Source organism: Esox lucius, chromosome 7 (assembly GCF_011004845.1).
Source record: "Esox lucius isolate fEsoLuc1 chromosome 7, fEsoLuc1.pri, whole genome shotgun sequence".
NCBI lineage: Eukaryota > Metazoa > Chordata > Actinopteri > Esociformes > Esocidae > Esox > Esox lucius.
In genome coordinates, this window is record NC_047575.1 from 17,437,905 (window position 1) to 17,465,218 (window position 27,314).

The 27,314-nt window shown below is 41.0% G+C and overlaps 3 protein-coding genes across 6 annotated transcripts in view; 2 read left to right on the forward strand and 1 right to left on the reverse strand.

Annotated features, from left to right (window-relative positions):
• Positions 1-271: 271 nt before the first annotated feature.
• On the reverse strand, positions 272-5,655 carry zgc:113208 (uncharacterized protein LOC550591 homolog). The gene is made up of 6 exons (XM_010895425.4): positions 5,291-5,655; positions 4,451-4,600; positions 4,237-4,335; positions 4,070-4,140; positions 908-1,038; positions 272-699 (listed from the first exon to the last, which is right to left on the reverse strand). The coding sequence occupies exons 1-6, from the start codon at positions 5,445-5,447 to the stop codon at positions 465-467; spliced, it is 843 nt and encodes a 280-aa protein (XP_010893727.2). The 5' UTR covers positions 5,448-5,655; the 3' UTR covers positions 272-464.
• A 1,493-nt stretch (positions 5,656-7,148) lies between these two features.
• vma21 (vacuolar ATPase assembly factor VMA21) lies at positions 7,149-17,813 on the forward strand. The gene is made up of 3 exons (XM_010895424.3): positions 7,149-7,320; positions 12,587-12,696; positions 17,041-17,813. Exons 1-3 carry the CDS (start codon positions 7,238-7,240, stop codon positions 17,178-17,180), a joined length of 333 nt encoding a protein of 110 aa, XP_010893726.1. The 5' UTR covers positions 7,149-7,237; the 3' UTR covers positions 17,181-17,813.
• An 8,000-nt stretch (positions 17,814-25,813) lies between these two features.
• The window catches only part of npas2 (neuronal PAS domain protein 2), a 46,438-nt gene continuing 44,937 nt past the window's right edge, over positions 25,814-27,314 (forward strand). For 2 of the 4 annotated variants that reach the window (XM_020048540.3, XM_010895421.4), the window contains exon 1: positions 25,815-26,061. The gene's annotated coding sequence lies outside the window, so the exon portion shown is untranslated. Of the gene's footprint in view, positions 26,062-27,314 lie in introns of all 4 variants that reach the window. The other 2 variants (XM_010895422.4, XM_010895418.4) reach the window with 2 other exon arrangements.

Genomic DNA, 27,314 nt, shown 5'->3' on the forward strand with positions numbered 1-27,314 from the left:
GGATTAGGTGTTTTTGGCCACTGATCAACACAGGAAGTCTACAATGTCAAAGTGAAAAACTAAATCTACCAATTGATCTAATTACTAATAAAACCCCCTGAAAATAATGTTTTTTTTTTAGAAAAAAAATCATATATCACTGTTGGCTATTCCCACCCTTTGAAAATACTTTTGGGTGGGGAGCATAACCCTGTTGGCAGTTCTGGGCTGAGAGCACCCACTGAACAATGGCAGCTGTTTTTATTCCAGTTTGATTGTGATTACTCGTCTGTTATGTTTTACGTTTTATTTTTGCTGTGCACTATTACATCCGATAGGTAACTGACAGACATTTCAAGATAAAATGCAAAAAAAAAAGTTTAAAACTGCATTAACAGTAGGAATCTCAAATGACACATACAAAAATAAAAAGGTATAAATCATGCACTTGTGTACCCGTGTAATAAATACAGCAGGAGGGGATTTTACTTATGTTTAACCTTCTTGGCACCTTCCTCATAGTCCTCCTTGGTCAATTTATACCCCCAGTGTTGTAATGTTTGTCTGACCACAGGAGAGATTGTTTTGTTGTCAAAGCCACATCCTGACCGGACGACTTTGGTAATCAGATTATTTCTCCAGCGTCCTTTTACACCAGCGCACTTAGCCCATCGCCCAATCTGTCGTTCATCATCCTTAGTACGCCGACCATGGTAAAACCTGAAGAAAATTTACATTTAAGAGCGTGATTCTGAGAATACCATAATCAAAGACAGTATAGTATGAAGATATCTACAAACTGTGCCTCCAATATACATTTTTGTTCATGCTTGCGGTCCTCTAGCTTTAGAAACTGTTGCTCTAAAGTAGAATGCAAACAAAAATTTATATAATCAAGCTGAACAAATATCATATTAACAGCAAATACCTGCAGTACCACTGAAACCACCCATATGGATCCTGGGTTACAATCCAACCACTGCTTTCCCACATTTCTAGACTGCCTCCACACTTTACTTTGTATGTGTTAACACTGTCTCGATATGTTAATGAGGCCACCTGGATGGGAAACATGAGACAATCTTTATTATTTAATAACATGTTTGAACCTGGTCCTAATGTCATATTACAGGGCTTCTAATGTATTCAAAATATCTGAAATTAAGGATTATTAAAACATTCTAACATTGGGGTGCATGGATATGACCAGCTTTAAAGGGATAGTTCAGGATTTTTGGCTTTCATCTACTTTCCCTGTCAGAACTTCTGGATACCACTGTTATGGCTCTGATAACAGTTTGAAGGAAGTTACTGTATGAAGCTGGCTAGCATCAACACTATTACAAGTACCTGTTCCTGTAGACTTCAAGGCTTTGCACAAATGTTAGCACGGACATGCCAAATGACCACAAGTTAATCTGACTAAATCGATAAAGGGCACTTTGGCCAATACGGAGTGGCTAATCTACATTCCAATTAGTTAAAACTACGTCCTGCCAAATTTCAAAGACCTCTACAAGTGATGTACCATTACAGACAAAAATAAATTAAATAGGACCTGGCTAAGCGGATATTTACCAAATGACAAGTGTTTTTGAATAATATCATTAATCAATTTAACAACTCCATGATCTCCGACAGGCAGTTTATAACCAAATTAGGAGTTCTTTCTTCTGTGTTTCAGACTTCAATTTCGACTTTTGCAGTCCTTTTTCAGAGTTAATGCTAGTATCCCAAAATACATTTGGAACAAGAATATAATAACTATAATAACATTTACCAAACCAGATTTGCTACTGTCTAATTGGTCTGCTCTGACAAAGCAAAATCAGTGTGTTGGAACGGAATCAACAGCATCTCATCCAAGCTCGTAGGGTTCTTTTCCATTTGTCATAAAAATTATGAAAAGATTCAGGCATTATTTGACTACCTTTTTGAATAATACACTTTTAACCTGGAGAAATCTAAGGAAATACTTGTGTATTACAGATCAAAAATCACTCAAGCTCACTGATTGCTTTTAATCTCAATCTTTTAATCATTCTATAATTTACCACTATATTGCTTGGTAATCAAATAGGTAACACTTTGTAAATCAAAGACTTAAATCGTTTAAAAACAAAATAATATGTCTAGGAGTGTCAACACAGTTCAACCAATAAGGGCAGTGATGACCATATCAGTGATAACGTCTAGCTATACTACAGACAGGTGACAAATTAATGTGAAAACAAACATGAAGAGTCTCAGCAAGGTGTTGGGCCACCACGAGCCACCAGAACAGCTTCAGTGCACCTTGGCATAGATTTTACAAGTCTGTGGAACTCTACTGAAGGAATAGAACAACATTCTCCCTAAAGATATTACCTCATTTGGTGTTTTGATGATGGTGGTGGGATGCGCTGTCTAACATTACTCCAAAATCTCCCACAGGTGTTAAAATGGGTTGAGATCGGGTGACTGTGAAGGCCATAGCATATGATTCACTTAATTTTCATACTCAGCAAACCAGAGACCCTTGTGCCCTGTGGATGGGGGCATTGTCATCCAGAAAGAGACCCAATCCCTCTTCTAAGGTTACTTAGATCCTTTCCTCCTGCTCACCAGTTTCATACATGCCACAGATAGGATGTGAGTGGCTTAATTTAATCATCAAGTACACCTCTATAGAAGCATCTGCATTCGTTATATTCCTCCACTCATTTATTCAGGTTTTTCCTTAATTTTACTGTGTAAATGGTGTTAGCTAAATACCTAGCTTGCTATGGCAAACAGTTTTAATGTAATTCCTTGAACTTAGGCTACCAGTCATTATTTAAACACAATTAGTATTCATTATTTAGTTCCTAGTAAGTTATTGTTACTAGTAACATTGAGTTTTACTAGTAAAAGTTGATTAAAGACAAGTACTTCATTTATATTTTTAAAACCTTCATTCTACTATTTTCTCAGGCCTAAAACAGTTCAATAATTCATTTCCCATTTTCCTCATGAGACATATCCCATTTTCCTTGAGTCATATTATAATTAGAAGGGTGTATAAAACCATGCAGGGGATAGATTGGTTGTATAACGTTAGTGTTGAATAAAGACTAGAGCAATCTCAAGTTTTTAATCTAGTCATATTCCAGTCTCCAGCTGTCTTAGAAAGACATGTCTTAAAGTTATCTACTTAAAGTTGACACGTAGGATACAAAGTGCCAGTATATTTGATAAACTATTTGACATTTCGCTTAACAGCTGTACTCAACAATGCTAGTAAAATTGGGCGCAAAGTTGTGTAGCTAGCCCACTGACATGAAACTTTAAAGAATTCTACCAAAGGATATATTTTACCTGAAAGTCTTGGAGTGTTAGCATGATATTGACGTTGTTTAATTCAGGTGCATAGGGGTTTTAAACGTTTGTTTGAGTTTAAGCTATAACTGCTAGTTTGCTTCAAGTAACAAGTTGCAACGCAGCAGAAAAAATTCACCCACCGACCCAAGTACAGTTGTCTTCGTTACCACAGCAACACCGCGTCAATGAAGGGGTAGCTAACGATGTTCCGATCGATGTTCTGATATTGGCTTTAGACCCACTCTATTTCCTCTGCTATAATTTGTATGTTTGTTACAATTCGAGTGTATGACCCCATTGTGGCTACCAAACAATCACAATATGACAATGGATAAAAGTCAAATAATATAGCTAGCTATCTAGCTAAACTATAGCTATATCTAAAAGTAATCTCACTGACATCTAGTGGCTGACTACGGTGGTATTAGGCCTAACAGGCAGTACTAATCGAGTGTTTGTTGCTCACAATGATTAGCCAATGGTGAATCATATACTGCCTAGGTAAATTGTGACACACCCTTCTAATTGTAATATGATAATTAGAAATATAAATGGTGAGTAAATTCTCTTTTTCATATTTAACTTCACTTTTAAATAATTTACTAGAACCTCTGCTCTCAAAAAAAGACTATCAACACATGACTGACGTTTGCTAGACAACATTCGGATAAAGACCAATGTATGTGATTATGGGTTTATTTTATGGCTACATGTAAAAGTATATATAGTATGTTTGGCTTTGTATAATCACCTGTGTGGAAATGTTCAAACCGTTCAGCCAATCCTCAGGGAGCTCCTTCCATTCATCTTTATAATTTTGTTCTAAGATGAAAGGAAAATTGTGAGTACCCAAGTGTTCAATCTACATTAAATAACATTGAAATTAATGATTTGAGATGTGTGGAGTAGGCTTCTCACTTGTGACACTTGAGAATATTGGTCTGAAATAGGTACCACCAAAGCTGCCAGCTTGAAGTACTTCCTTAGGTGACATGTTAGGTTGGAACTGTGGGAAGTCTAATAAAAAAAGGATATATATATATATATATATATATAGATATAGATACACACACACATTTTTTGTAGAACTAATGTTCATGTATTAAGAGTTGCAGATGTAGACTTGACCTACCTTTAAATACAAGTTGTCCTTTGTCATTCTTTGGTACCTCTAGACATTCACCATGAATCATCTTTCTTCCACCTTTAGAACTTTGTGAAACATCTAAGCAGACTAAGGACTTGGGATTCTTCTTGTTTGAGCCCTTCTCCGTTTTCCTCTCTGTGGGCAAGGAAAATCATTTTCTGGTGCCAAACCTTAGGTTAAATGTATACCTGGCTAACTCAGATTCAGTTCCAAATAAACCCCCAATAACTAATCACAAAGTGCCCACCCCATTGCCCAACTAGCAATTTATAACCCTGCACGGGTGACTGAAGATTTTTGATGGGTCAACTCTACACATACATCTTTTGTATAACAAACTTGCATGCTGCGACTTTTAGCAGCAGGCCATTACAAACATAAGCATGACAATGATAGGCAGTCAATTTAGTGTAATCACAGTTAAGTCGTGTGTAAATGACAAATACATGCAACGTTTAAGAACCCATGATTTAGTCCAGGGTTATCCAGAGCAACAGCAGCAAGTCCATACCTTTTTATATATTTTTTGTAATATAGCCACTCCTGCATTATGGACATTACAATTGCAAAATCATAAATCTCACGAAACTGATACAAAAAAAACATTAATGAAAATCTGCGTTACTCTATACACAAAAAAGTACTTGCTGGCATGGATATTGAAAGCCAATTGCTACTGTTCTACATGTGTTAGAGTCACGTCCAATGCGCTCATTCTATTTAGTAAACTGAGATATTGCTGTATATATTTACTATTTTGTTTGGTTTATGGTAGCAGTTTATATGTCAGCGTTGTAATGTACTAAAAATCCCATCCCTGCTTACCCGCGTTTTGTATTTTACTTCCGCTATTATTATCGGTCTTCTTCAATTTCATTTTTTTGCTCTCCGAGTGGCTTGCCTCAGAAGCTTGTCTTTTAAACGTTGATTTCATTGTCCCGTCCCTTTTCTCTTTTTTCCGTTCTGTTACTTCCCGAACCATACATTCAAATGAACTCAAAAAACAAACAAACACCGAAATTGCAGAGCATAACTTTGCTCTGAAGAACGAAGAATGCCTCAACTAGACCAATTATGACTCTTAATCCCCATAAAACCTAGCGGCAAAACGTAAATGCAGCCCTATCATCTCTTACAGATACAGTTTGCGATTTTTAGCCACTGTTTGTAGTAATGGCTATTCGAGACTTCATTACCGTTCTTCTAGCAGCAGGATAATATGCTAGCAGCGCTAACTCTGATATTATTATTTAAAATAAAAGCCATAATTGAAATATATAAGGCAATATAGTTAACAATCTAGTCTGTACATTTTATGTTTAATGTCCGTTCCAATGTTATTCTTGTCTACTCTTTTTCACGGACTAGATTGTTAACTACATTGCCTTATACATTTCAATGATGGCTTTTATTGTGATAGAGAAAATCTGAGTGCTGCCAGCATAATTATCGTGCTGCTAAAATAACGCTAATGGAGCCTCGAATGGCCATCACTAACTGGTTGTGATTGGCACTATCGAGACCGATCGAGACAAAAAGGGTCCCTGAAAATTGTGTACTATGTCATCATGTGCAGATTTGTGACAGAAACAACACACATTTTAAAAATATTTATTGTATACTCAAAATGAAGAGTAAAATACAGGGTGACGTAATCAAAGACGGAAACAGAATTGTTTAATTGCAGTCAAGTAATCAAGAAAAATTATTCCCTAAAAAATGAATTAATTTTAAATCATCTTGGTCTTGTTTTTTGCAATATGAAAGTAACCCAATTTCTAAGACTATGCCCAATTATCCCTTTTCCCTAAACCTAACCCTAAGCAGGTGGTGACCTGCTGGAAAAAAACATAATGGGGACCTTTTTGTCTGGTTTACTGTTGTGTAGATTTCAGTACCCCTCATGTACACAGACGTGGAGCACATACACACCATAGCTGAGGGAAGTAAGGGTCCTCGGGGTGCTGTAGCCATCCCTGTCATAGACTCAGCACCCCTGAAGAGATTCAAAAACACACTTTTACCATTTGACTGCCATCAATGCCTGGGCAACCATTATCAGCTCCTGCTAATCAAAACATGTTCCCACATATCTGTTCACAGATAATGACACTTATAGTAGCTAATATTTTGATAACCATTTATTAAAAACGAATGATGTGCATTGCATCATATTTATGTAAACAGCTATTGCCTGTATCAGCTCTTGTGTCTCATATCACATGCAAATTTGTGGTATAAATCAATATTCTGATTATATGATATTTACATACTATATATCTGTAATGTTTTATTTTGTTAAATATACAGTCAAATATACAGGCCAGTGAAAAAAAGAGTTAGCGTTGGACCCTGCTATTTAAAATAAGTTACAAATGTAGATCTGGAGCAATAAAGATGTGTGTGTAAAGGGGTAATCTATTCTGTCTGATAGCTGTTTGTTTAGGTGGTTGTTGTTTTATTTTTCCTTTGTTTCTGTCTTGTATAATGTTTTATGTGTTTACCCTTATGAATCTTGAAAAACCTGAAAAATAACCCCCTCGCAGTCATAATAACATAACTCCCATCGAAGTCAACATGGTCTCGCGGTCATAACAAAATGTGTTGGACGGGCTTTCACTCGAATAAAAGTAGTTAATTACGAGTTCCCAAAGTAGCTTGAACGCTTGCACTGTCACGGGATTATGGTCATGTGATATAACCCGGAAGGATTATATTTTCGTCGCCACCCTCTGTGTGCAATATTTGACATTTTATTCTACGGTATTGCCTATGATAATAAGTATAAAAAAAATGGATAAATACAATAAACAATCGTTGAACTCAATGCCAGGCACTGTTCCAGATTTTATAGGGTAAGTTTATACAGTTAAACAAAGTGCATTAAATAATACTAGTGTGGTGTAGCTAGCCAAAGATTAGCATGCCTTGAGTACGCGGACAAGACTGGCGGTGGTTGAATTGATGGTTTAAGCTTTGTTCACATTATAACTTATGTCAGGACATAATGCAACTGGCTTTGTTAGGTTACTTTTTTCTGTAACTTTGCAGCATGTTAAGCAAGCCTACATTAGGAAGACGCTCGACTGTTAACTTCCGGTTATGTCGACGGGCTCTAGCTGTATTGAAATGACGCAGACTTTGAAAACGTTCAATATATACGGCCACCTCAACCGCTAGGGGGCCTTCCTCTTCCAATACGTTGGGACGGTCTTAATTAAAAAAATTGACAGCCGGCGCAATGTAAGGGAGTAAAACGTTTAAATATGAATCAGGTGGAATGACAATATAGCCTCGATAAGCGATCCAGACTGTGCTAAGCTATGTGATTTAAGGGCATGATACAGCTACTGCCGCCTCGTGCCGTGCAAGCGCCACTCCTGTTCATTTCCAATGGATATTGTATGTATGTAGCTGAGCTGCGCGATTCAGTCTTGGGATGCAGTGAACCATTTCTACAACATCATGATTATGCAAATCAACAGCTGCAAACGCTCTGCAGTAACCCTTCAACAAAATTGCTGGAATATCTTTCCTGTTGTGAAATCAAAGTTCAACCCCAAATCAACATATAGCTGCCTAGGGATGTCACGATACCAGACATTTAGTAGTCGATACCAATACCAGTGAAATTCCATGATTCTCGATACCCAATTCGATACCACTGTAAAAAACAAAATAATAAATCCCATGTACCCTCCCGTGGGCTCACCACCCACAGGAGGGACCATAAGGGGCCGGTGCAGAGAGGATCGGGCGGCAGTCGAAGGCGGGGGCCTAGACAACCCGATCCCCGGACACGGAAACTAGCTCTAGGGACGTGGAATGTCACCTCGCTGGCGGGGAAGGAGCCTTAGATGGTGCGTGAGGTTGAGAGGTTCCGACTAGAGGTAGTCGGGATCACCTCTACGCACGGCTTGGGCTCTGGAACCACACTCCTTGAGAGAGGATGGACTCTTCACCACTCTGGAGTTGCCCATGGTGAGAGGCGGCGGGCTGGTGTGGGTTTGCTTATAGCTCCCCAGCTCTGCCGCCATGTGTTGGAGTTTACCCCGGTGAACGAGAGGGTCGTTTCCCTGCGCCTACGGGTCGGGGATAGGTCTCTCACTGTTGTTTGTGCCTACGGGCCGAACGGCAGTGCAGAGTACCCGACCTTCTTGGAGTCTCTGGGAGGGGTGCTGGAAAGTGCTCCGACTGGGGACTCTATCGTTCTACTGGGGGACTTCAACGCCCACGTGGGCAACGACAGTGACACCTGGAGGGGCGTGATTGGGAGGAACGGCCCCCCTGATCTGAACCCGAGCGGTGTTCAGTTATTGGACTTCTGTGCTAGTCACAGTTTGTCCATAACGAACACCATGTTCAAGCATAAGGGTGTCCATCAGTGCACGTGGCACCAGGACACCCTAGGCCGCAGGTCGATGATCTACTTTGTTGTCGTTTCATCTGACCTGCGGCCGTATGTCTTGGACACTCGGGTGAAGAGAGGGGCGGAGCTGTCAACTGATCACCACCTGGTTGTGAGTTGGATCCGATGGCGGGGGAGGAAGCTGGACAGACTCGGCAGGCCCAAGCATACTGTAAGGGTCTGCTGGGAACGTCTGGCCGAGTCTCCTGTCAGAGAGATCTTTAACTCCTACCTCCGGCAGAGCTTTGACTGGATCCCGAGGGAGGCTGGAGATATTGAGTCCGAGTGGACCATGTTCTCCACCGCCATTGTCGAAGCGGCCGCTCGGAGCTGTGGCCGTAAGGTCTCCGGTGCCTGTCGAGGCGGCAATCCCCGAACCCGGTGGTGGACACCGGAAGTAAGGGATGCTGTCAAGCTGAAGAAGGAGTCCTATCAGGCCTGGTTGGCTTGTGGGACTCCAGAGGCAGCTGACGGGTACCGACAGGCCAAGCGGACTGCAGCCCGGGTGGTTGTGGAGGCAAAAACTCGGGCCTGGGAGGAGTTCGGTGAGGCCATGGAGAAGGACTATCGGCTGGCCTCGAAGAGATTCTGGCAAACCATCCGGCGCCTCAGGAGAGGGAAACAGTGCCCTACCAACGCTGTTTACAGTAGAGGTGGGCAGCTGTTGACCTCAACTGGGGATGTCGTCGGGCGGTGGAAGGAGTACTTCGAGGATCTCCTCAATCCCGCCGTCACGTCTTCCATTGAGGAAGCAGAGGATGAGGGCTCAGAGGTGGACTCGTCCATCACCCGGGCTGAAGTCACCGAGGTGGTTAAGAAACTCCTCGGTGGCAAGGCACCGGGGGTGGATGAGATCCGCCCTGAGTACCTCAAGTCTCTGGATGTTGTGGGGCTGTCTTGGCTGACACGCCTGTGCAACATCGCGTGGCAGTCGGGGACAGTGCCTCTGGGATGGCAGACCGGGGTGGTGGTCCCTCTTTTTAAGAAGGGGGACCGGAGGGTGTGTTCCAACTATAGGGGGATCACACTTCTCAGCCTCCCCGGCAAAGTCTATGCCAGGGTTCTGGAGAGGAGAATACGGCCGATAGTAGAACCTCGGATTCAGGAGGAACAGTGTGGTTTTCGTCCAGGCCGTGGAACACTGGACCAGCTCTATACCCTCTACAGGGTGATGGAGGGTTCATGGGAGTTTGCCCAACCAGTCCACATGTGTTTTGTGGATTTGGAGAAGGCATTCGACTGTGTCCCTCGCGGCATCCTGTGGAGGGTGCTTCGGGAATATGGGGTCCTGGGTCCTTTGCTAAGGGCTGTCAGGTCCCTGTACGACCGAAGCAGGAGCTTGGTCCGCATTGCCGGCAGTAAGTCAGACTTGTTCCCTGTGCATGTTGGACTCCGGCAGGGCTGCCCTTTGTCACCGGTTCTGTTCGTAATTTCTATGGACAGAATTTCTAGGCGCAGCCAGGGGCCGGAGGGTGTCAGGTTTGGGGACCACACGATTTCGTCTCTGCTCTTTGCGGATGATGTTGTCGTGTTGGCCCCTTCAAGCCAGGACCTTCAGCATGCACTTGGACGGTTTGCAGCCGAGTGTGAAGCGGTGGGGATGAAAATCAGTACCTCCAAATCCGAGGCCATGGTTCTCAGTCGGAAAAGGGTGGCTTGCCCACTTCAGGTTGGTGGAGAGTGCCTGCCTCAAGTGGAGGAGTTTAAGTATCTAGGGGTCCTGTTCACGAGTGAGGGAAGGATGGAACGGGAGATTGACAGACGGATCGGTGCAGCTTCTGCAGTAATGCGGTCGATGTATCGGTCTGTCGTGGTGAAGAAAGAGCTGAGCCGCAAGGCGAAGCTCTCGATTTACCGGTCAATCTACGTTCCTACTCTCACCTATGGTCATGAGCTTTGGGTCATGACCGAAAGGACAAGATCCCGGATACAGGCGGCCGAAATGAGCTTTCTCCGCAGGGTGGCTGGGCGATCCCTTAGAGATAGGGTGAGAAGCTCAGTCACCCGGGAGGAGCTCAGAGTAGAGCCGCTGCTCCTCCACATCGAGAGGGGTCAGCTGAGGTGGCTTGGGCATCTGTTTCGGATGCCTCCGGAACGCCTTCCTGGGAAGGTGTTCCGGTCCCGTCCCACCGGGAAGAGACCCCGGGGAAGACCTAGGACACGCTGGAGGGACTATGTCTCCCGGCTGGCCTGGGAACGCCTCGGTGTCCCCCCGGAAGAGCTGGAGGAAGTGTCTGGGGAGAGGGAAGTCTGGGCATCCCTGCTTAGACTGCTGCCCCCGCGACCCGGCCCCGGATAAGCGGAAGATGATGCAAAAATCCCATGTACTTCAACATACATTCTATTAGCAAGTGTTGCTGTAGAGGAATGAACACTGATATCAACTGGTCCCGTGGTCTAGGGTGAACACTCCTGACTTTGACCTGCCAATGTAACATTTTTACATTTAAAAAAATTGTTTAATTCCCCCTCCAATTTTCTGGTTTTGTGTCTCCCAGCTATCTTTATCTAGTGTGCTTTTATAGCTCTATATGTATCCACTCTGTCATACCATGAATGTCCAAATATATTTAAGAGAAAGTTTTGTATGACGTGACTCTGTATACAAAGACGTGCACTACACAAAAACAATATATTCTGGTAGCAGCGCTTACTCAGATTTTTCTTTTTCAAAATGAAAGCCATCATTGAAATATATAAGGCAATATAGTTAGTCTGTACATTTTATGTTTAATGTCCGTTCCAATATTGTTCATGTCTGTTCTTTTTTACAGACTATATTGTTAACTATATTGCTGTATACATTTCAATTATGACTTTTATTGTGATAAAGAAAATCTGAATGCTGCCAGCATAATATCCTGCTGCGAAAATAACGCTAATGAAGCCTTGTTTGGCCATCACTAGTTGTCCATGTCCACTTTAGCTGCAAATGCACGCTACAATGACCTCCCTAATAGCAAACAAAAGATACAATCATATATTTATTCTTAACATTATTAACATGCTATTTAAAGAAAGAAATATGAAATCACTCACATGAGGCTGGGCATTGTCCTGCACCACGAGGAACTCGGCCCACTGCACCAGCGTAAGGCCTGACGATACGTCTGAAGATTTCATTCCGGGACATAACAGCAGTCAGGGTACAATTGCCTACTATGTGGAGGTCTGTGTGACCCCCCCAAGGATAAGCCTCCCCAGACCATCACTGTCCCACCGGTCATGCTGGATGATGTTACAGGCAGCATAAAATTCACCACAGCGTCTCAACTCTTTCACGTCTGTCAGTTGTGCTCAGTGTGAACCTGCTCTCATCTGTGAAGAGAAGGAGGTGCCAATGGCGGACCTGCCAATTCTGGCGTTCTCTGGCAAATGCCAGTCGAGCTGCATGGTGCAGAACTATGAACACAGGTCCCACTAGAGGACGTTGGGACCTCATGAAGTCAGTTTTGTCAGAAACATGCACACCAGTAGCCTGCTGGAGATCATTTTGTAGGGCTCTGGCAGTGCTCCTCCTGTTCCTCATCGCACAAAGGAGCAGAGACCGGTCCTGCTGCTGGGTTGATGGCCTTCTACAATTCATTTTGTTATTCCCATAATCAGGTTTACTTTATTCCTCAGAATTGGATAATCTGATCACCTGTAAAAAGAGAACTTGATCAACATATTACCTCAATTAAATGTATTTTTCTGTTTCATTCTGATTTCAGGAATGATGGATCATTGTTGAAAGTACTGAAGACGTTGCTGTTCTTCACTATCATGATGATAACCCTGCCAATAGGATTATATTTTACATCAAAATCATATCTCTTTGAAGGTAAAGTTTGATAGCTAAGAGTGTAGCCAATAAGCCTGATGGACACGTCATTTGAAGTCTTACTGAGTCTTAGAAAGCTGGTGTATGTTGTAAGAAAGGTGCATTGATGTGCTTTGTTCTGATTGGTTCTCTGTCTATGGATTAACTAATTAATGGCTTTATAGGTACTTTTGGACAGGCTACTTTGAAACAAGATAGGAGTTATTTTTTATGTGTGCCTTGTGTGGCCTTTTGTTATTGACTTGGCATAGAAGGACACTTCTTGAACTTTCATTCACAACCAGGTAGAATAACCTGGTAGTTTAAATTGAAGATATTTAAAAAAAATTATAATAATAATTTTCTTTTTTATATATATATATATATAATAAAATAATACTATGCACATTGTTTTTCTAGTACATCAGGGTTGTTAACATTTAATTATGTTGGGGATGTGGATACTTTTTTCTTTACATTAATGACGCTTTAGTTTTCCTGTCCTCTTAAGATGAAATGCCACTAGCACAGAACACTTAATCAGTGTGCCTGAGATCTTCCATTTAAACTCTATCCCACTCACCGTAAACCACTCTGGACTAGCTAAAGTAAGAGGGGTAAGAGACAAGTGACGTTATTTTGAGTACCGCACAAACACAAAAAAATATACCAGTCTGACAACAATTTGGTATTATGTTCTTGTTTTATTTAGTAAAAAAAAAAAACTATATTCAGAGCCTACTTGGCTGTTGCACAACATAAAGAGGACTTTTTGAGGAAAAAAACTCACACCTTTACTATTGGAGGACACCATGGTAAGACTATAATTGAGTGTATATAAACAGACACTGAGACCGTCTGTACAGTCACTAATACACTATCTGGAGAGCTTGACGTGTACAGTTCTCCTCTTTGTTTGCTCAGTAGTAGAGACTTTGTTCCCCTCTTGGCTCATCTCAACCTTGTATCAGCCATAACAGTATGATCACCTCCCTAATAATGTGTAGGTCCCCCTTTTGCGGCCAAAACAGCCCTGACCTGTCACGGCATGGACTCCACTAGACCTCTGAAGGTGTGCTGTGGTATCTGGCACCAAGACGTTAACAGCAGATCCTTCAAGTCCTGTAAGTTGCGAGGTGGGGCCTCCATGGATCGGACTTGTTTGTCCAGCACATCCCACAGATGCTCGATTGGATTGAGATTGAGAGGCCAAGTCAGCACCTTGAACTTGTTGTTGTGTTCCTCAAACCATTCCTGAATCATTTTTGCTTTGTGGCAGGACGAATTATCCTGCTGAAAGTGGCCAATGCCATTAGGGAATACCGTTGCCATGAAAGGGTGCACATGGTCTGCAACAAAGCTTAGGTAGGTGGTACGTGTCAAAGTAACATCCACATGAATGGCAGGACCCAAGGTTTCCCAGCAGAACATTGCCCAAACCATCACACTGCCTCCCCCGGCTTGCCTCCTTCCCATAGTGCATCCTGGTGCCATGTGTTCGACACACACGCACCCGGCCATCCACGTGATGTAAAAGGAAACATGATACTTCAGACCAGGACACCCTCTACCATTGCACCATGGTCCAGTTCTGATGTTCACATGCACATTGTAGGCACTTTCGGCAGTGAACAGAGGTCAGCATGGGTACCCTGACTGGTCTGGGACTACGCAGCCCCATACGCAACAAACCTCGAGGCACTGTGTTCTGACACCTTTCTGTCAGTACCAGCATTAACTTTTTCAGCCGTTTTTTCCTGAGCTGTATATGTGTGTGTATGTATGTATATATTTTATGTAATCAGATTTGGAATAATAGTGATAATGAGAATTTTTGTTGTTTGTGGTGTTATTAACCTACAGTATTTTATACACTTTCTGAATTTAAGACAACTATGTCTTTAAGTCCACAATCTCTGAATTCTTGGAATTTTTTTTTGAATTTGAATACTCTTGGATGGGTGTGGAGGTTTTTTCTAGCTGTTGAATGGGGGACTCAAAAGACATGATGTAATCATGGTAAAATCACAGTTATCATGATTTTGAGAATATAATGTTTTTATTTTTTGGCAACAAACACAATAAATGGTCATGTTCCTACTGTACCTTGATTTTCCTTTTTCAATGTATTGCCATTACAATTCATATCTTAACAAAAAGATTTATGGTAAATGTTTCCATCATTTCAGTAGACCTGCTCCACTAACAATGTGTAGCACACATCTGGTTGATGCACAGCAACCAATTTATCCAGAAATGTCCTCTACACATTACCTGTGAGAGGTTAATTTATACCATTTAGAAATAAGTAAAAAGAGACATTAAAATACATCAAAACATTACATACTAATGTAAAATACAGAAATTGAGCAAATTAAGCAATCAAAAATTAAAGGTGATAGTCATGGGATTTTCCTACTTGTGGTAGGAAATTTATAAAATGTATATGGGCTGTAAAAACAATGTTTAACACTAACTTGCTGCAGTATAACCACCTTCCAGATCACAAATCAAGCTAATTGGCTTCAATCAGTGTTTAATTGTAGTGACTTTGATTAGTTCAGAATAAACATTTTCATAGAAGACTCCTGATTAATAGTGCAATTCAAGGCAAAAAATCGACTACGGGTGGAAAGTACAGTGTCCTCCATAAGTGTTGGGACAGTAAAGTAAAACTGTCTATTTTTGCCATACACTCAGGGCATAGGAAAATACAGTTTTAAATATAAGAAAAGAGTACAATTTAAAAGAGCTTTATTTCTGGCTGTTTAAACACGTTTCCCAACCAAGAATAACAGCACTTTTAGAGTTCCAGGAAATTATGTTAACTGCATGATTCTGCTTGCTCAGAATCATGCAGTTAACACCACATATTTTGATGTTGAGAAAATGACCTGCAAGAAATGTCCATATTTGACTGAATAGCAAAAGCTTATGTCTGCACAGTCTCCACCAAAAGTCCAAACACTCTGCAAAGGTAATTAAGACGTCCTTGTAGTGGAACTCTGCAAATGCAACACTCAGTGTTAGATGGGCCATTGTAGAGCTGTGACCTCAACATAATTGAACTATGTAGGATCACTTGGACTAGAAAAATGAGAACACACCACAGGACTTAGTAAAATTACTTGAGGGTTATGCCCAAGCTGTTTAAGTCTGGTTTGGGTACTGCTTGCTGGGGAATAGTTCTCAAGAGTCTTCACCAACTTTACACACCTGCATTTGGGCAATTTCTTCCATTTGTCCTTGATGTTCCACTGAAGCTACTTCAGCATTGTCTTGGCTTCGTGCTTTGGATTGTTTTTATGTTAAAAGCTGAATCTTTGCCTCAGTTTGAGGTCCATTGCACTCTGGATCATGTTTTCTTCAAGTACCTTCCTCTGTTTTGCTCTGTTCATCCTTTTTTAATGCTGACCAGTCTGCCAGTCCCTGCTGCTGAGAAGCATCACCATAACATGATGCTTCTACCACCATGCTTCACCATAGAAATGGCATTACCCAGGTGATATGCAGTACCCTTTTCCCCCCAGACATACTGCTTAGCATTCAGGCAAAATAGTTACATGTTTGTCTGTTCAGCAGAGAATATTTTCCTCATGCTTTGCGTCCTTCAAGAGGCATGTTATGTCCCTTTTACTCAGAAGTGTCTTCCGTCTACCCACTCTGATTAATGGAGCGCTGCATAGATTGTTGTCCTTCTAGCAGGTTCTACCCTCTCTTAAGAGAAACTGAAAAGTTTTGTGGCCATTGGGTTTTTGCTCACCTTTCTTTCCAAGGTCCTTCTTGCCCAGAAGATAGTTTGGCTGGATGGGCTGCTCTAGGAAGTTTTGTTAGTTCTAAACTTCTGTCATTACATATTGATGGAGCCCACTGCTCCTGGGATCTTTCAGTGCTTCAAAAAAAATTTACTACTAAGAAAATATTTGAGGGAAAGAATCAAAGCTTCTGTTTGAGTAGTGCACTATTAATTGGCTTCTGTCCAGACCAACACTGCACTCCCTCACTGTGTAGCACTATGTGAGTGATGTCAGCTAAGATAGGAGCCCACCCATGCATTTGGTCTAACTCTACCTTTAATTACCCAATCTTAACCCTAGGCCCTAAACTATGTTTAATATCAACTGTATGCGGTGACAAGGTCCAGGTTGGGATGTCCCAAGAATCCCTTTTAGATGTGTCTCCACCAAAATTCAAGTTATGATTAGCGGGAGCAACATTGTTTTTAAGTTGAATATTTTGTTTGTTTCAAGTTGTTTCTTGTCATGTTCTTAACCCACACATTTCTGCTATATTGACGGTTATTCAGTAGGCCTGTATTTTCTTTAATGCTTTGTACAAGAACATATGTTTGTCTTGTTTCCTCAGCTTCTGGATTTTCCAGCAATGACAGTTACTTCTATGCTGCCATCGTGGCAGTGATAGCTGTTCATGTGATCTTGGCCTTCTTTGTATATGTTGCATGGAATGAAGGCTCAAGTCAGACGAGAGAGGGCAAGCAGGACTAGGAGGAGCAGGCTGTTTTTACGGACCTGCAGAGGACGATCACATCAATCCCACCACGCACATAGAAGACTGACACTGAACTGGCATCTACACACCCACTGATGTGGTGCAGTGGATGGTTGCCATAGTTCAGGATTTATGTGCTTGGAGACAGGAAACTATGCAATATTTGTCAATGGACAGAATTCAGAGCGATGTCCCAATGTGTTTGTCAGGTTGTAACAGTTCAAAGTGAAGTTGCGGTTGTTAAATTATCTATCCTGTTGTCTAGTTTCGGCGATAAATCAAAACCTTGTATTTGGTAAATATTGCTATGCCGCTAAAATAATGGATAGTGATTCATTCTCTGTAATGTAAATGCTTTATAGACATCTATGTATCAACCTGATATGAACTGCTGTGGTTTTGCTTCATAGGATCCACGCTTGTAAACATGAAAAATATTGAATGAAGTCAAAGCTTGATAATAAGGCGCTTCTAAAAGCAATTTTTCCTTTTTGATGCGTCTTTCTCTCAGATTCTGTCAGTGATTTGCACTTTATAATTTGATCTCCCAAGGCTCTTGACTGACAAGTTGTATTTAGTTTGTTTTCAACCCCAAAAAAAATCAGAATTATAAATGGATGACCTATTAAGTTGTTTGTTTTTATTGACAAAGCATGAAAAGATCAATCTTTTTCCATACGCTGGTCTCCACCCAAATGTATTCAAACCAATACCATCTAACCCTCCCGCCCCCAAAAAATGCTTTGTGTTATTTTTTGTGAATGTTTTCAACAAAGCATTCCTTTCAGATTTGTAATTCTAAAATAATGCAAAAATACTCTTTGTTCAAACAGCAAATAATGCTGTGCACCATCAGAATATAATGGTAGTCTTGACTTCAGTGTATTAACAACATACAACATGTCTGGGGTCTGACAGGAAACCTAGAAATAAAACCACTGACTGGCCTAGTAATATTTAGAATGTTCTAAGGTTCCCAATCTAGGAGACACACCCACAATTTGGGTAGAACATTTTATTAAATTAAAATCACATTTAAATCTTTAACATTATGTGCTGAATGAGGTTAGAAACAAGATGTTAAGTGCTAGAGTAAGATGCCACTGACATTTACAAGCTGGTTTTATAAAACATTTGTATCATAGGTACACTTCAACTGTGAGTGACGGAATCTAAAACAAAAATCCAGAAAATCACATTGTATGATTTTTAAATAATTAATTTGCATTTTAGGTATTTGATCACCTACCAACCAGTAAGAATTCCAGCCCTCCTGTTCTCCACTCATTACCTGGATTAACTGCACCTGTTTGAACTTGTTACCTGTATAAAAGGATTGTTTGACTGCAGTATTTTTCAGAACTGTCTTAAATAATACATTATTAATTAAAATGGTGCAGCATTTTACATTTCTTATAATACCCCAAAGAATAGTGTTTCTGTGTATGGTACCTGTTAAGTGACCCAACTATCTGATGGTGTCCAGTCATTAGCTGACCATGGATGGGTTAAGTAATAGGTGTAAAGGATGCAAGCTGGGGGGATGGAAGAGGGATTTGACATACAATCAAACACTCAAAGTTGATTTTTATCAATGATTTGTTATTATTTATTTATTGGGAGAGGCCGACAGTGTAGGTACTCAAGTCTGATTTACACTACTGTGAAAAAGTCTTAGGCCACCAGAGAAGTATTGTTTATTTGTTTGGAAAAACACTATAACATTTCATTTGTGCTAACTCACAGCTGAAGCCACTGTCCTGGTGGCTGGTCTGAGAAAATCAAGAAGCAACTTTTTGTTAAAATGTGTTGCTGTCACCAAATTCAAAATGGGTGTGTATTTTTCCACACAAACAAAATGTTCTCAGTTTCACCATTTGATATGTTGTCTTTATACTATTGTCTATCCATGTAGGGACTAAATTATTTGCACATCATTGCATTCTGTTTTTATTTACATTTCACACAGTGCCCCAACTTTTTTGAAAACAGGGTTGTAAATGAACAATAAAAAATAATTAAAAGCACAACTTGTCTGAGACCAAGCCAAATCCAATTGAGCATGCAGTGATTGCTGATTTCATTAACCAAAATGTCCATTGTGAGTTATGAGGCTGTCCTTTATAAACCATTTGGAAGCCATTGAAGAGCATCTGCTAAATTCCTATTAAGTAAGTGATCAATTTCAGTGTAGCTAGGATAGTGAAGTGAATATTGCATCTTTTGCAAAAGCCAGAAAATCATATAATTTAGAGCAACCCAAGAAAACATTCCAATATTACACAAGCTTAAAAACGTAATGTTGTTATGGTTTAATTTGTATCCAGAAATTTGCTGTGATTCTGCAAAGTCCAACAACGCCTTTGTGGTCAGTGTGACGCAGTGGGGGGAAACTTGACAATTTGAGTAAACATTTGAAATATGTTGATGTCATGAATATACAAATTAATTAAAAGATGCAGTAAAGTGTGTTTGTCACAAAAAGTTATAAAGTAGTCTCATTATGATCAAGTAGAAGAGTCACTGGCTTGTTGACTCTCGGTTGCGCAATTGGGCTGTCGCTGCTGGCAATACTCTACCCTCATTCAGGGGGGTTGCGGTTGGTGGGTGTCCCTTTGGTTGATGCCTGGCAATGTGGGTGGATTGATTTCCTGCCTGTTGGGCCCTGTCCGGGGCCTCCCCCGGGTAGGGCCACAGTGTCGCCGGACCCCCCCGTCTCAGTTCCAAGGTGTTACGCTGCTATATTATTGTGCTGGGGGATATGAGGAATGTACTTCTGCAACTTTTCTCAGTTTCCTCCAGTTTTACATTTTAGGAGGAAATTAGGTCCTGGTCCACACCTGCGGATTACCTGGTTTGGGGGCCCCATTGCTGTCCCGGTCCTTGTCCACCTGGTCATACTTCTGCCCTAGTTTAAAATCAAATAGCCTCTGGATTTAGCCCAGAGAAATGTATTAATTATTCCAATTGGACTCTTAATATCTCACCCGGCACAGCCAGAAGAGGACTGGTCACCCTCTGAGCCTGGGTCCTCTCTAGGTTTCTTCCTAAAATTCGGCCTTCTTAGGGAGTTTTTCCTAGCCACTGAAATTCAACACTACTGTTGTTCGCTCCTTGGGGTTTAAGGCCGGGTGTCTCTGTAAAGCACTTTGTGAAAACTGCTGTTGTAAAAAGGGCTTTATAAATAAATTTGATTGATTGAAGTAACATTTCTCACAGGCCGCTCAAGTTTACAGGATGATAGCATAACACCTCTGATTCCAGTGTACTAAGACAGTGCTAGCAGTGTGCCAGTAACTAGAATTGTTTTAGGCAGCCCTAACTCTCTGTAAGCCTGGTTTGCCGGTTTTACTTAAGATACAGTGGCCCTCATTCATGAAACGTGCGTACGATCAAATTTGATCTTAAAATGATCGTACGATCATTTCCAGGACAAAGCTGGTATATCAATTTTACCTTTGTCGTATCCTTATGATCAAACTCACGTCTGGTCAGAGACCGTATAAATCAATGTCTGGCTTGATTTGCAATAAGACAATCATTATCATGAAAAACAACCGTAACAGCCTCAGTAACAACCGCAATTATAATTTATCGCTACCGTAGGCTATTATTGTATTATTTATTTATTTCACTTTATTCAGCATTTTCTAGTATTTCTGTTGTTCATGCGTTTGTAAAGTTTGAAATGCTTTTGTGTATGTAATGCGCCAGACAGATCAACTTGCTTTGCCTTGCTTTTCCGAAGTCAATCAGGCCGTATCGACATACTTGGAGATCTTAAATGGTCGTCATAAATTCGGTGGCTGACATCATGTTTAGATAACAGGTCTTAAATTGACTAGTGAGAGGATAAATAAACCAGCGGTTCTAGCGTCCACGGCTTTATCCGATTTATCAATCTGCAATGACATCTAAGCTCATCTTCGACCAGGTGCAACAGGTTCGTGAATCACACTTAGAGATGATCCTGAGTCTCTCGAAACGTTCGAATCTGAGATCTTTTCTGGTAAGGTTTCATGAATGAGGGCCGTTCTCTTTTTTCTTCTGGTTATTTAGCTATTGTTAGTGTTTGCGCCGGAATACCACAATCTCAGGCCTTCTACCTCATTAAGCTCACAGGCACCCCAAGTCATCGCAAGGGGTCAGTAGAGTGTGACGATATTTGATTACTGACCACCAAACTCAGCCAGTAAAATTATTTTCCACCCACAAGCAAGCCCATTTCACAGGAAAACCCAAACATTGCACCCACAATTTGATGTGTCCCTTTGGCTAACAATCAGAATGCCCATGGTCAAGAACATTTTAAACATAGATTTATGCATGTTGAGGTGGGTTTAGGATAGTAGATGCAACTTAATTGTTTTATACACTCCCCTAAAGGATTATTAGGAACACCTGTTCAATTTCTCATTAATGCAATTATCTAATCAACCAATCACATGGCAGTTGCTTCAGTGCATTTAGGGGTGTGGTCCTGGTTAAGACAATCTCCTGAACTCCAAACTGAATGTCAGAATGGGAAAGAAAGGTGATTTAAGCAATTTTGAGTGTGGCATGGTTGTTTGTGCCAGACGGGCCGGTCTGAGTATTTCACAATCTGCTCAGTTACTGGGGTTTTCACGCACAACCATTTCTAGGGTTTACAAAGAATGGTGTGAAAAGGGAAAAACATCCAGTATGCGGCAGTCCTGTGGGCGATAATGCTTTGTTGATGCTAGAGGTCAGAGGAGAATGGGCCGACTGATTCAAGCTGATAGACGAGCAACTTTGACTGAAATAACCACTTGTTACAACAGAGGTGTGCAGCAAAGCATTTGTGAAGCCACAACACGCACAACCTTGAGGCGGATGGGCTACAACAGCAGAAGACCCCACCGGGTACCACTCATCTCCACTACAAATAGGAAGAAGAGGCTACAATTTGCACGAGCTCACCAAAATTGGACAGTTGAAGACTGGAAGAATGTTGCCTGGTCTGATGAGTCTCGATTTCTGTTGAGACATTCAGATGGTAGAGTCAGAATTTGGTGTAAACAGAATGAGAACATGGATCCATCATGCATTGGTTACCACTGTGCAGGCTGGTGGTGGTGGTGTAATGGTGTGGGGGATGTTTTCTTGGCACACTTTAGGCCCCTTAGTGCCAACTGGGCATCGTTTAAATGCCACAGCCTACCTGAGCATTGTTTCTGACCATGTCCATCCCTTTATGATCACCATGTACCCATCCTCTGATGGCTACTTCCAACAGGATAATGCACCATGTCACAAAGCTCGAATCATTTCAAATTGGTTTCTTGAACATGACATTGAGTTCACTGTACTGAAATGGCCCCCACAATCACCAGATCTCCACCCAATAGAGCATCTTTGGGATGTGGTGGAACGGGAGCTTCGTGCCCTGGATGTGCATCCCACAAATCTCCATCAACTGCAAGATGCTATCCTATCAATATGGGCCAACATTTCTAAGGAATGCTTTCAGCACTTGTTGAATCAATGCCATGTAGAATTAAGGCAGTTCTGAAGGGGAAGGGGGGTCAAACACAGTATTAGTATGGTGTTCCTAATAATCCTTTAGGTGAGTGTATAAGCAGTAATCATTTTTTATTATTTGAACAATGCAGTTGGGGCATTGGTCTGCTGTGAATTTATATATTTGTCCTCTGTTTTAAGTGAATGTTTTGATTGCGTTGCATGATAGATGGGTGATTAAATGTGAGAAACCAGGGCATTGTAGGTGTATGTGATATTAAATGAGTGGTGATGCAAAAGAAAAATGTCCATCCTGGATGGACAATTAAGTTATTGTATTATTCCAAAAATTTGATTTTAATCTTAGGATCAATGTTTTCAAAGCTGTGTTTCATATGTAAAAAAATGAAATGCCTATTGATGTATAAGTTAACCATGTATAGACAAGAATACTGGCATCTAAAATAACGCCCCCTCGCATTGCAAAAATACATTGCTCAAAAACATTAAGGGAACATGTAATCATCACAGTATAACACCAAGTCAATGAATCTTCAGGAATATCTGTCCAGTTAGGAAGCATAAACAATTGAATCAATGTCACCTATTTTGGTGCAAATAACTGACAACAGGTGCACTAGAAAGGCAACAACAAGACAACCCCCAAAAACAGAATAGTTTTACAGTTGGCAGCCACAGACAATTGTTCTCTCCTTTATCCTTCCTGACTAATTCTTATCTAATTTTGCTTGTGTCTTTGTCACTACTGGTAGCATGAGGCGGTACCTGCAGCCGATTCAGGTTGCACAGGAAGTCCAGCTCCTCCAGGATAGCACATCCATACAAGCTGTCGCAAGAAGATTTGCTGTGTCTCCCAGTAGTCTCAAGAGCATGGAGGAGATGCCAGGAGACGGCCTGTTACACGAGGAGAGCTAGACAGATCCATAGAAGGGCATCAACCCAGCAGCAGGACCAGTATCTACTCCTTTATGTGAGGAGATACAGGAGGAGCACTGCCAGAGCCCTACAAAATGACCTCCAGTGGGCAACAGGTGTGCATGTTTCTGACCAAAGTGTCTGAAACAGACTTCATGAGGGTGGCATGAGGGCCCGACATCCTCTAGTGGGACCTGTGCTTACAGCCCAGCACTGTGCAGCTCGAATGGCTTTCACCAGAGAACACCAGAATTGGCAGGTCTGCCATTGGAACCCCCTTCTCTTCACAGATAAAAGAAGGTTCACACTGAGCACAACTGACAGATGTGAAAGAGTTGAGATGCTGTGGTGAATGTTATCCTGCCTGCAACATCATCCAGGATGGTTGTTCTGGTCTGGCGGTGGGTCTGGGGAGGCATATCCTTGGAGGGTCAAACAGACTTCCACATGCTAGCCAACAGTACCCTGACTGCTGTTAGGTACTGGGATGAAATCCTCAGACCCATTGTCAGGCCTTACGCTGGTGCATTGGGCCCTGGGTTCCTCCTGGTGCAGGACAATGCCCAGCCTCATGTGACCAGTGTATAGGCAGTGCCTGGATGATGAAGGCATTGACGCCATTGACTGGCCCTCACATTCCCCCGACTTGAATCCAATTGAGAACCACTGGGATGTTATGTATCGGTGCATCCGACGCTGCCAAGTAGAGCCACAAACTTTCAGTAGTTCACTGATGCCCTGATCCAGGTCTGGGAGTAGATCCCCCTAGGACTCCAACCGCCGTCTCATCAGGAGCATGCCCAGACTTTGTTGGGAGTGTACACAGGCACGTGGGGGCCATACACACTATTGAGTCACATTATGAGTTGCCATTGGAATAGCCTTTTATTTTCTATTGTTCACTTTGATTTTCGGCGCGAGTTTGAATCCTGATTTTGGTTTCCATTAACCGTTGTTACGTCATTTTGTTCTCAACGAATTACACAATGTACAGTAAAGATTTTGATCTATAATATATTTCCTTCATTGAGACCCGATGTGTGATTTAAGTCTTCCCCTAATTCTTTGAGCAGTGTAGTTTCAAGGAAGTAATCTGCCCAAGTAGTTGTAGCATGAATGTTACCAATGATGAATATGTACACAGTGGATCAAATAAACAATTAAATCAAAAGATTAGATATCGCTCTTGAAAAACTGATATATTTAAGTAATATGACAGGTATAAAATACTTTCTGAAGCGAGTGCAAAAAAAGAAAACTACTGATCCCATACAATATCGCGATATTGTCTATTCACAGCATAAAACTTGAGCAATGGGCAGGGTGTTGCATTTTCAAAGTATTAGGTATGAAACATTTTAGTGCAGATCCGCGTTTTTTTTCCTCCAGATTAACCATCACAACGGAATCAAAGTCGGCATTGTATTCTGCCGTTTTCCAATGTGCTTGGAAGTTAGCTCATAAACGCTTGTGGACTTGGGACTATTTGCACTGTTTTAACTAGCTCAATTAGCCCAATACTACTCAGGACCCGTTATTTTTGGGGTAGTTTTTACTCATACTGACAGTTTTGCCCCTTAAATTAACTATGATATACCTACCAGATGTGTTAACTAATGTGTACCTACCTAATTTTAAACATTAGTGAGGCTCACCTTAATCCTACTAGGAGTGTTGTTCAAAGAGCATAACTCGCTATAACTAATTACAAACGTTACTCAACCCAACTTTCGGAAATGCTGTACTTCTAATTTATTATATTAAGCTAGCTTGTTATATTCACTGAAGCACTGTTTGTGGTTATACTACGCAAGCCTAGCTATTAAGCCAGCTAATGCGCAATCTTACTACCGCTGTTTATTAGGCTTAATACCGTACACAGCACACACCTTATTGAAAAACAGTTTCTATGCTAACTGTATTCTCCTGAAATAAACCACAACATACGTTAATAAATACAAATTAACGCCGATACTTTCCACGTGGAAACAAACGAGAAATTCAGACCTGTTATTTACGTCGGGACGGCTAAGGCTCATTATTAATGTCGTATTAAACGTCCGGGACACAGCTGGGTGGACAATCAGTCGAATAGTGTAGAGCCGAAAAAACATTAGCAACTCCCTACGCAACGGGATATTCAGGACATTCTCGACAAATAACTGAGGATTTTGCCCGTCCTCCCTCCAGTAGCGAACCCGGATACGACGCTCTTGGTTTGGCCACTCCCTTCAAGTCCTTTTAAGGTGCGACGACAGCTATTGATGTAAATTGTGAGGTGTGTGGGTTGGAAAATGAACATCAGCACAGAAATCACTTCGAAGTCTCTCATTGCTAACAGAAACGGTGCCAGTTACATAACATTATTTCATGGTACGAAGAGGAGTGTAAAATCATTTTTGTATTTGACGGATTGGACTTTAATGTTGGAATCGACCCCTTTTTGCCGCTTTACATTAGGTAAGTTCATGCATGACTTTTACTCACTTAGATCAAGTTGTGTATGGAGTGAGTGAGATCTTGCTATGATTGATCGAATGTTGAAGTTTTACTGATATATTGGTGAATGATAGTCTACTAACATGTGGCATGTTAGCCTATAGGTTTAGTAACCTAAAATGGCCTATTGTTTTATGTTGCTTTTTATCTATGGTTTTAATCGTGCATTTACCCGAAAGCGGCTTAATATGATTTATGCTTATTTCATGTAATATTACCCATTTGACAGGCTATAGACCAAGTTATTTATTTTATTAATTTCGTCCACGCTTTAGGAAGTATATAATACTGCCCTTTTTATATGTGTTGCATACCTTATCCTACTTGGAAATACAGTAGGCTATCCATAATCTGACCGGTTCATAATTATAGTTCTGGTCTTATGAAGTTAATTTATTCTGAGACAATAGTATTGAGCAGTAGAGCAGGCCTAACATATTCCTTTTTTATGTAGGTTAATCACTAAAAGATACATTTTTGTTATGCAACTCCAGGCTCAAAAAGAAGCATGAGCCGGTTCCAATGACGTCACGACCCAGATTTACTAAAGAAAGGAAATCTATCTAACCGGTGCTGCGCAGTTGTTCTGGGCGTCAGCAGATAATAATTGCGACGAAAGCTGTTCATCCTTCTTAGAAAATGTAGGGCTGTGATTGCATGATATGCCTCATGATTCTCATCAATCATAGTGTAATTGTAAAAATAAACAGGTGGATATACTGATCGCCGGTCGCGGTGTTTAATTAATGCATCCATATTTCCACAATACATATTTGCAAAATACAAATGGTATTACACCTCTTGATGATTATGATGATTCCGGGTCTTCTGAAATAGTATAGCCTTTTTAGTTCAGATTAGGCAACCTTAGGAAAACACGTTTTATTTTTTCCTCAGGTGTGTTTGAACCTGATATGGTTTTGTACGGTTTAGACTACCAAAGTCATCAAGCGCAGTACTGTCATTTTTAGGCCGCCAGGACAGACCGTAACACGTAAAACAAAATACAGATATACATTAAAGCATACAAAAAATGTCGATTATTACAATCATTGTTTTGTGGTAAAAAAGCAATAACTTTTTGTGATTGGTAGTCCTCTGAAGCAATCAAATGGAGTCATTACTGCCTTCCCCATTCAAAATAATATGAAAGAACATAACATTTTTTAAATAATTTAGTATTTTAAATTTTCGGCAGCATGAAGATCTATTAG

Coding starts and splice junctions, on each gene's coding strand:
- zgc:113208 (XM_010895425.4), bottom strand. CDS start 5,447: ATGGTTCGGGAAGTAACAGAACGGAAAAAAGAGAAAAGGGACGGGACA. Junction 4,141..4,236: donor AATATTCTCAAGTGTCACAA/GTGAGAAGCCTA, acceptor CTTTCATCTTAG/AACAAAATTATAAAGATGAA. Junction 1,039..4,069: donor GTTTGAACATTTCCACACAG/GTGATTATACAA, acceptor TTTCCCATCCAG/GTGGCCTCATTAACATATCG.
- vma21 (XM_010895424.3), top strand. CDS start 7,238: ATGATAATAAGTATAAAAAAAATGGATAAATACAATAAACAATCGTTG. Junction 7,321..12,586: donor ACTGTTCCAGATTTTATAGG/GTAAGTTTATAC, acceptor TTCTGATTTCAG/GAATGATGGATCATTGTTGA. Junction 12,697..17,040: donor AAAATCATATCTCTTTGAAG/GTAAAGTTTGAT, acceptor TTGTTTCCTCAG/CTTCTGGATTTTCCAGCAAT.